The 11,081-nt window shown below is 29.3% G+C and overlaps 1 protein-coding gene across 1 annotated transcript; it reads left to right on the top strand.

Moving 5' to 3' along the window:
- Positions 1–4,167: 4,167 nt before the first annotated feature.
- On the top strand, positions 4,168–11,081 carry LOC130814252 (phosphoinositide phospholipase C 4-like). The gene is made up of 9 exons (XM_057680342.1): positions 4,168–4,726; positions 5,289–5,485; positions 5,591–5,726; positions 6,375–6,593; positions 6,675–6,922; positions 9,267–9,384; positions 9,706–9,858; positions 9,970–10,056; positions 10,441–11,081. The coding sequence occupies exons 1-9, from the start codon at positions 4,400–4,402 to the stop codon at positions 10,732–10,734; spliced, it is 1,779 nt and encodes a 592-aa protein (XP_057536325.1). The 5' UTR covers positions 4,168–4,399; the 3' UTR covers positions 10,735–11,081.

Here is an 11,081-nt window from a genome sequence, read left to right as displayed (position 1 = left end):
ATTGGTTGTTTGGACCAAAAGATAACCTGGACGGTTTGTACTAGACAGTTAGGAACCTGATCCAAGAGTTACCTTCGGTACATCATTGGTAGGAAGATATAGAAAACCATTTTTACAATGTTCAGAAGGTTTGCTGGAGAGCTGAAAGTGAAGACTCAATTCTCTTAAGTGATGATAATTCAAAACACATATTAAGTTAAACAATAAATTAAACAATTATATTTAGTTATTTAAGTAAGTCCAAAATCATATTAAATATTAAATGATTAGTTGATACATATTTTAAGTCCGAAATACATACTGAATAAAGTTTAAACTAAGTTTAAATGACTTGAGATAATTGTATATTGGATAAGATTATATTTGAATTTGAATTAAATAAATGTATGTTCAAGACGTTGAAATACATGAATTATATTTGTATTTTAACTTTGAGTTTTAAAATAAACGTGTGCTCAAGATATTTAAATGTTTGAATACATTACACGTTGAATAGGTTATTACATGGTTTATATTTGAATATTTGAATTTAAATTAGTTATTTTGAAATTAAACTATACTAATTATATGCTTTCCTATAAATAAGAAGATAATTTAAATTGACACTAAAAATAAGAAAAGATAATTTAAATTGACACTAAAAATAGAAATTAAATTTGAATAAAGATTTATACGTTGTATTATCTGGTTTTGTTGAAGTTTCAATATCTTGTATGAGTTCTAACCTGGCAGCATAGCAATAGTTGTTAATAACAAATTACAGCACACAATGACGTAATTATATGAGCTGTCAGTGCAACGTCAGTTTGAGTTAAAGCTCAAGATCTTGAAGACTGGTGCAGATTAACCAGACCAATGAAATTGACGGATGAAGCTTTCTTGCTCTACAAGGATATGTTGAGGCGTGACATATATAATTATAAGGCTTCATTCAACGATTAAGATGACAACATTTTCTTATAATTTTCTCTCTTCTCAAATTAAGATCTAGTATTCTTTAAACGTTCAAAAAGTGTTGTAATTCTTAGTTCATCTAACTCTTACATTTTGTAATAGGATTTAATGTTCAAAAGAGTTAGAATTTTTATTGTTCAACTTTGTAATCTCTATTGTGAGATTGGAATTTGTGCTTTTATTAAGAGAACTTGTAAGACGTTCTTTAAGGGGAAGAACGTGGTGAGAGAAGTTAGAGAGATCTTCTAAGTTGTCTTAAAGTTCATTAATAAAAGGCGTTGAATTCTACGGGTTGGAAGAGAACCCATAGGCGGGGAGTAGGCTGTTTAGAGCCGAACCTCGTAAACATATCGCATGTTATTGTTTAAGTTTATTTTCGCACGTACGTTATAGATTTATCAATCGACCTAAAGCTGTTCCAGAAAACAATTTTGAAAGGTCACCTAAGCTCTTGAGCAAACCTTCCAGACAAAAATTTTAAACGGGCATACTCTCTATTCATCCCCCTCTAGAGAATATTCGAACTCCTATCAACTTTCAGAAAGGTCTAACACTTGGAAAAAGACAAATGATATTTAGAGATTTGCTGGAATTCGGGTCTTTGATGAAAGATAGAGACATCACAATGACTCTACAAGTATCGCTCCTAAAATAATTGTGTGTCTAACATAAATAGTCATTTGGTATAGGAAAAAGATTCACCTTTTTAAGAAAGGTCGAGTCTTGCATTAAATGCAGGCCTCTTGGACCAATGAGAGAAAACCAGGTAAGGAATTATAGCAATCTTCACACGAAACCTCAAAAAGGAATATTGATTTCAATAACAGTAATATCATGAAGGACAAAAGAGAAATCCTATGAGGCAATGAGCAGCTAAGGACAAAAACGCACTCAGAGTATAACTAGCAACCTTGGACATAAAATATCAAGGATCTAATCTTCAATAGTGCAACCATTTATTCTCGATTACTTATTGAACTCTAAAGATTATTTATTGAAAACGAACTGCATTGACTCCTAGCCATAGCAATGGCAAAATGCCAGAGAAGAGAGCAAAACCTAGAGAGAAGAGAGAAGTTGTGTATAGTAAGACTAAACCCTTTAAATTTTTACTCTTTTTATTTATTAATCATAAATCTATTACTATTTTTTCTCTTTCATTTTAATATTAGAGATAAAAGTTTAATTTTTAACAACTTAATTTAAGTTGTTTTTATAAAAAGAAATATTAGTAAATTAGAAATTTGGTTGAGCTTTTACTTATAGTACTCTAGTGACAGGAAATTCATATCCCAACTCCTAAGCCAAAGTTCATGAAATCAAGGGTTGGTAGGGATATTAATATTTCTTTAAATTTCTAAAAAATATTTCTTTTACTATTCCAATGATATTACTTCTATATGGTTATGATTTTATGTATGCTTTATAAGCAATATTCTAACCATAATCATGTCAAAGGTTTTCATTTTTAAAAAAATTTGATTAATTATATAATTTGTTTCATAACTTTTCACTCATTCAAGGCTACCTATTTTAAATGTAAATAAGTAGTAGATAAAATGGCAATAAGATTATTATAAAGATCATGCATGTTTAAAGATAATGTTAAATACATAAAGTTTGTGTCATTTTTGCCTTTTTGTAAAAAGAATATTACTAAATTAGTAAAGTTTGAAAGTAGTGATTTGATCTCAACTATTTGCAAATTTAATTAAATGCAATTGGACCATTATCATTCATTTATTGTTATAATTAATGATCAATTGAGACAAGTCATTATATTTGAACTACTCGTCTACACTCTAGGTTCTTATTTGATATTTTCTTAATGTAATGTTTACGAAAATTAAAAAAAGAAATTTAAATGGTGGAAATTTTTTTTTATTAAATGTTAAAGTTTATGGAGAAAAATATGGATAATAATATTAAATAATATATAAATAAAGTTAGTAGATAACATATGAAGACCATGAATAAAAAAATTTATTAAAATAAAATTAGTGGAAATATATGTGGAAACCATAAGCATTATAAAATGTTAAAATAAAGTTAATAAAATATTTGAGTACCTTAAGCATAAAAGAATGTTAAAATTAGGGTGACTAACTAATTATGTCCAAAAAATGTGATATAAATATCACTATTTTTTAGGGGAATAATTAATAAACTACCTAAAATAAAAAAAAAAATTGAAAAGAGCAATGAGAATAATATATTTTACACGTGAAATGCATAAATGTGTTAATGTATTAGTTATATAGATTAAATTAGATAAATTGATTATTTAAAATCTAAATGATAATGTAACATAATAATAATAAAGTGTATGGTAGTTTACGAAGGTTATATGATTAATCGAACACCTTTAGAAGAAGGATCTCCATATGGTGTTTATCGACAATCAGAGAAAGCGTAAGAAAGCATACCACGAGACATCGTTTGTGATAGCCACAAGGCTAGAGGTATTTCACAAAGGTATATTGAGACAATACGGGACATGTATGACAGAGTATCGACTAACATTCATACACCAATGGGGATATAAGAGTTTTTCTTGGTTAAAAGGTAAATTTTACCGAGTTGCAATTAGGCCTGCTATGTTGTATGGGACAAAATATTTGCTAGTAAAGAAGACGTTTAAACATAAGACATAAGATGGAAATAACAAAAATGCGTTGGCTGAGGTGGATGTGCGATCACATAAAAATAGGTTGAAATGGTTTGGGCAATTGAAGAGAAAGACATATGATACCCCCCATGAGAAGGATTGAAAGCATCATAGTGAATGGTAAGAAAAGTCGAAGAAGACCTAGGAGAACATAGGGGGAATAGATGAAAAGGGACTTGTATGGGTTACACCTCTCTTAGAACCTGACTATTGATACAAGTAGTTGCATGAGTTATTACGCCTTATTCATGTCTTAGATTACTAATACCTTCCGTTTACCTGTTGCTGTTCTTGTTTTTTACCTTTCATATATGGCTCTTTGACCCGTTTTTATTTAAATTATACTTTTCTTTTATTTCTATGATTAGTATTTTTTTATTTATATTTATTTGTTAATTATTGTTAAATGTTAAATTTATAGTGTAAAATGCAGGCTTGTGAGTAGCTATAACATAAACTTTTTTTGAGTATATATCTTGAGCCGGGTACTTTTTGTAAAAATGATAATAAAACATTTAATTAGAGTAGGTGCAAGTAATTAAAATAAATCATCAAATCTAATAAGAAGAGAGAGTAATAGTTAGAAAAAGACCGATTATTTTTAAATTTCATTTTGCAAGTCAACATGGAAATAAATTATATGGTTTCTCAAATAGGACTGAAATGAAGAATATCAAATACACTCCTTAAAAAAATATATCAAATACATAGGGATTCATTTCTGGATATAATCCTGTGGTATTAAAACAAAAGATATCGTTTTAATTGTGTAGAGTAATGGAGAGTTACATGATATGTGGATGCTTTTCAAGGAAGTTCAAGAAGGCAGAACTACAACCGCCGTCGGATATTATAGATCTCTTCAATAAATACGCCGAATGTGGGCCCTACATGACGGCGGACCAGCTCCTAAATTTCATGGTGGAAGTTCAAGGAGAGTCCACCGCCACATTAACTGAGGCTGAGAAGATTGTGGAAGAGATCAAGTTAAGAAGAAAACATCCTCATATACATATGCTTATTACTACTAGAAAATCTCTTACTCTTGATGAATTCTTTTCTTACCTTTTCTCAGTTGACCTCAATCCACCTATCAAGTCTCAGGTAAAATTTAGATTCTAGTTATTTCGAGGAGACCTGTACATTAAACAGGTGTCCTCGGATTTTGTTTTTCCAACGAGATCGATCTAGAGAGTTCTCCTTGGAGTACTGGTATTGTATGTAACATGTACCTACGAATTCAATTATCAATTTAATGGTTAAAATCCATGAGATGTAATATACAATTGTCTATCATAGTAGAGGACACATGCCACAGGGTTATGCTCGAAATGACTTTTAACTATGCAATTCTATACGTAATTTTGGTTTTCGCTTGTTTATATATTGAAATATATGTAACTAAAAATTATTACTAGTTAATATTATGAATATTTGCGATTAGAGGATTCAAACAGATTCTATTTAGCTAAATTTTTTCTTTTACATTAGCCACAATATATAAGATAAGATTGAACGATGAATTGTTCTAGTAATCGTAATGTAGTATGCATTTCAGAACAGAAGCATTTTAGAACGGAGGAAGTATATCGTATGGATTTGATTAGCAATTTTCAAACTATAATCAAGATTTTGACTTAGTTTGTTGGGATATGCTTATTTGAAGGTGCATCAAGATATGACAGCTCCATTATCTCATTATTTCATATTCACTGGACATAATTCATACTTGACTGGCAATCAACTGAGCAGTGATTGCAGTGATGTTCCCATAATCAAAGCATTGCAGAAAGGTGTTAGGGTTATAGAGCTTGATCTTTGGCCTACTCCTAACAAACAAAATGTTCATGTTTTGCATGGAAAGTAAGTCTATAATTATTATCAGTAATTATACTTGCTTGTTTTGCCAATATTGTGTATTCTTTATGATTTATTTCATGGTCAATTGGTTTGATTTTGTGATTTTAGGACTCTAACAACTCCAGTGGAGCTCATGAAATGTCTCAAATCAATTAAAGAACATGCTTTTACAGCATCTCCTTATCCTGTCATTTTAACTCTTGAAGATCATCTCAATCCCACTCTTCAAGCCAAAGTAGCCAAAGTATGTATACTTTACATATATGTATAATTAATATGAACTAGTCATATATCATACTATAAGATAAAAATGTCAAAAACATAATATAAGATAAAAGTCCTCATTATATATTTCGATCAACATGAAACATTGTCATATCTTATTGTTAAAATTAACTCAACTAAAAGCTTAAATTTATGATTGAAGACTAAAATATGCTATAAATTTTTAAAATCCCTTCAGATGAGATTCTTTTAAGGTAGAAGTGTGGATGCCACTTAAATTTAAGGTAGTGATTCAGATTCAAATTTGTGATAGATCACATTGATTTTGAATACATGTCAAAAATTAAAGGGAAAACAGCAAAATATAAACCAACCTTTACTCGATCTGCTGAAAATAAACCCAATTATTGTTAAAACCAAATTTCATATATTGAGATCAAAGTTTTGACGTCATTATTATTTGGCGATTTTTGAAAATTCATATGGTAAAGTTTAGGATATGTTCTCCTCATACATATTGCGAAATATTCCACTTGAATTTGAAGGACGGTTGAGATTCGAATTGATAACCTTTTAATCACATTCGAACCAATTCAATCAAAAATTTAGTTAAGCTGATAATTGACGTTATTATTATTGGGTGGTTTTGAATTTTTAATTTTTGAAGATGATCGATGAAACGTTTGGGGATATGCTGTTCTATCCTGAATCGGAGATACCAGAGGCTTTTCCATCCCCAGAAGAATTGAAGTATAAGGTGATCATCTCCACAAAACCTCCGAAGGAGTATCTTATAGCTGATAATGACGGCAAGAAAGGCAATGGATCACAAAAGGAAATTCTAGAACTTTCTGGAGAAGAACAAGTATCAGATGATAATAACAAGGTTCTGTTTTTACACATTTGAATGTTATATTTTTAAAAGTTAAGTGAGTAGCTGACAATTTTTTATATACAATTTCAACAGAACAACAAAAATAATACTGTAGATGAAAATATTGAAGAGATAGATGAAAACGAAGAAGAGAAGTATAATGATGATGGTTGTGTAAGTGAAAAAGCAGCAGAATACAAGAGAATGATAACGATTCCAGGGATAAAAAGAGGTGAATTGAAGGAGTCATTGAAGGTTGATCCTAATAAAGTCAGTCGTCTTAGTTGGAGTGAACAACTTCTTGCTAAGGCAATCACTTCTTATGGAACTGATATTATTAGGTATAATGTCTCTTCTCTAACTTTATTTATCGGTCTATCATTTAATTTTTTACTTTTATGTTTGCTAAACTGCTAAGATTGTATTTCATAAATAATTAAGACACAATTAATTTTTATCAAAAATTTTCATAACGTTTGATTTAAACGAATGTATGACTAGACAACTAATTATTCAAAGAAAATAACTAATATGTGACGCAAACAAGAGCCAATCGCTAACACCCCTATTGTGAGCTATAATAAAATAATTTATTAAATTACTACACTTTTTATACACTTGAAAATAAAGTTTAATAATACATCTATTCTTTAAATCTTGCAATATTTGACGTTTCTCTTTTCCCAATGCACAAATTTATACGTTTTCGATAGTTAGTATCTCTATTTATGTATCAAACTATTGTCAAAACTACAAATTAATCAAAATATTTTAGATCGAGACGATTCAAACAAGTTCCCATATGATTATGTTTTAACTTATAGATTAATGAAAACAATATCACATTGAGTTGATGTTTCATAACACTCTCTTCATCCCTCTTAAGATGTTTATTTATAATTGTTCTATTAACTTAGTTACATTTTTATTTACATATATAAAATCATATTCTTTTTTCTAATTTCATGCACAAACCTAATGTCCCTTTTGTTCTTGTTTTCATATTTATTCATTTATTTGTTCTTATCTTATTCTTTAATCTTTCACTCTCTACTAACAAAAAACCAAAAGTACCATATTAGTAATAAAAAATTTAGTATGAGAATGTCTCACCGTAAGACTAGCTTCATATATGTATGGAATAACCTAATAAACTATTTGCATACGAACATCTTATTTTGAGATCTTCTCATCGAAAAAAAAGTTTCCACATGAGTTGCTCAATAGTACTTGGTGATTATTGTTTAAAATGATAGAGACCTTAGAAAGGTTCAGTTAAATCTAGAGAATTGATTACGTGGACAAGTCCATGCCTGGGCTAGAATTTAGAACATTGCGGGGCCATGGCCTACTTGACAGGCTCGGTAGTTGTAAGCAAATGGCCCACAAGGTTTTCAATCCAGAAAGGCCGGCTTGCCACATTTTTGGCATGCCATACTAGTCCTGGAAAAAAATCTTTTTAATTAAGTAATATTAAATGACACGGTTTCGTAGTGAGATGAATTTTATTGAGATGATCCATTTATATTTAGTGTGATAAATGATCTCTTACAATTACAAATTGATTGATTAGAGTAGTGGGCTAATTATAGAGACACATTTCATAATGAGAAGTTCTCATACAATACCAGCTGTTTTGATTATTAGTCCATGTCTTTGCAAATTAGCTCATTTTTTATTTATTTTAGTTTATTTTATTGAATTTGTAATTTTTTTGGCAATAACCCTATTTCTTTTTCATTAATCTCATTTACAAAAATATTCTCTCTTCGTTGTTATTTAGTCATTTTTACCATCCACTTGTATATTTTATCTTATTCTCTAATCTATTTTCCCTTTTCACTAAAAATAAAAAAAAATTAGAAAAAATTAGGTTCCAGAGAGAACTCCATATTAATAATGCTAGCATTCTTAACATTGTTGAAATTTTGAAAACGATGAGGAAATGAAAGGGCTAATTGAAAATCAAACTTAATATCTTACTTGGGAAAAGTGGCATTGATTCAAATATGATAGGATACAATCATCTTTTGTAAGAGTTATATAGGTTGTGTTTGATAACGAATTTATTTGTCAGTTTTTTTTGTTAGCTTTTAGTTTTTAGCTTATTGGTTGGTCTAATAACAATAACATTTATGAAAATAAATCACTTTTCATTTTAGTTTGTTATACTTATTTTGCATCTTTTTTTTATGGTCTTTCACATCTTCGCTTGACGAACTGGATAAGTATCTCTTCATTCTCTGTCCCGCATTAAACTTATTCCCTTTTCATATCTCAATTATAATTTTTTTCATTAGCTTGTATTTTGACTTTTTTCTTTAACTACAAATCAACATTTATACAATAAAAGGAGAGAAACCTTATGGGGATAGAGAAATTAGCTTTATAGACAAAACGACCCAAAAACTTAAAAGTCTATAATGGATAACTTTTCTAGTGACTTTTTACTTTTTATTTCATATTTTTTCTAATAAATAACGAATAATTAGTAGTTAATTTTATCAAAATATCATGCATAGTTGGTTTATCAAACTATGTTAACAACTAACAAAAAACGCTATTGCTATCTATTAGTTAAACAAGCTAATTGAAATAACTAATAGCGAAACAACCTCATAACATTTCATGTCTATTAAAAGTTTATGAATGTGTATCATGTTTATGTTTGTATTCAATTTTCAGGTATACCCAAAAAAATATTCTAAGGATATTCCCTAAAGTTACGCGGTTCGACTCTTCCAACTATGAGCCTTTTCTTGGTTGGATGCATGGAGCTCAAATGGTCGCGTTCAACATGCAGGTTATTTATAATGATAGAATCGAATTATATGCATTTTTTATTAAGAGACAAGTCAGTTATAAAAGAACTTCATTTTGTTATTATATGGATAAGTTTCCACTCATCAGACCCTTCAAACCGTGTTTATATGAAAGTCATGAGAACTCCTTAAGGTTATTAGAATAATAGAATAATGTAGTTGTACAATAGATGACCGCCTAGGTGAGAGCTGCTTAATTAATCGATCTCTTATGTTGACAGGGTCATTAAAATAATAAAATGTTGTGGTATAATAGATGGCCGCTAGGTGATAGCCGCTTAATCAATCTCTTATGTTGATAGGGTCATGGAAAACAGCTATGGTTGATGCATGGGATGTTTAGAGCCAATGGAGGCTGTGGTTATGTAAAAAAGCCTGATTTCCTAATGAACTCGAGTCCTGATAACAAAGTTTTTGATCCAAAAGCAAATTTATCAGTGAAGACTACATTAAAGGTGATTAGTTGATGACTAAATCTCAATGCAAAACATTATATTTTCCTCTAATGAGCAAGCTTAGATCATCCAATTAAGAATGAAATCTCATCATAAATTCTGAATTTTTAGGTGAAAATTTACATGGGAGATGGATGGCGCCAAGACTTTAAACAGACCCATTTTGATACATTTTCTCCACCGGATTTCTATGTTAGGGTATGTAAAGTTATTTTAATGTTTACATTAAAGTTTAAAACTTTGCAATAACAACCTTAATTTTTAACATTTACGAATTATAGCCATAAAAGTATTAAAGTCAACAACATTCAAACCAAATTACAAATTCTGACCAATTGACCTAAAAATCTTATCATTAAAATGGTCAAAATTATGTGATTTGGCTTGAATGTAGTAGAATTTAAAACTTTAGTTGCTATAATTAACAAAAAAAAAAAACATTAAGGTTCTAATTTACAAACTCCTAAACTTTAAGACTATAAATCACAAATTATTTATAAAACAATACAATCCCGAAACATTGACAATTTATTTAGTTATCGGTGTCAAATGGTCATGTACGTGTTTGTACGACGTTCTCAGGTGGGAATAGCAGGAGCATCAGCAGATGAAACAATGAAGAAAACAAAAGTAATAGAGGATGATTGGAGACCTATTTGGAATGAAGAGTTTAGTTTCCCACTAAGAATACCAGAATTAGCTTTGCTTAGAGTTGAAGTTCATGAATATGATATCACTGATAAAGATGATTTTGCTGGCCAAACTTGTTTGCCTGTCTCTGAATTGATGCCTGGGATTCATGCACTTTCCCTATATGATTACAAAGGACACAAATATCCTTTTGTTAAGCTTTTGATGCACTTTACGTATGTCTAAACTCAAAGCTTCAACTATTTTTTATGCTTAAATTGAGTTTCTTTTTTCTTTTTTTTTTGTATATCATCATAAAACATGCTCTCTATATCTTTAGATTACCTAAAAGTTTAGTTATACAATAATTCTGTTTAAATATAAATACAAAACTTGTAAATTATTTTTCTTTTTTCAGTTATCATTTTTATTGGGAAATATATTATTAAATATTTGTAATATGAAGTATTATTTAGATTGTATAATAAGGTTAATTATGTAATTGCATACCTGTAGTGTATGTGTATGGCTCTAGGGTTTTATGTATTTATATCAAGTGAATAATGAATGAGACAACAAGGATCATTAATATT

This window comes from Amaranthus tricolor, chromosome 5, assembly GCF_026212465.1.
Source record: "Amaranthus tricolor cultivar Red isolate AtriRed21 chromosome 5, ASM2621246v1, whole genome shotgun sequence".
Classification (NCBI taxonomy): domain Eukaryota; kingdom Viridiplantae; phylum Streptophyta; class Magnoliopsida; order Caryophyllales; family Amaranthaceae; genus Amaranthus; species Amaranthus tricolor.
Note: the sequence above shows the minus strand (reverse complement) of the source record. Positions and strands in the feature narration are given on the sequence as shown.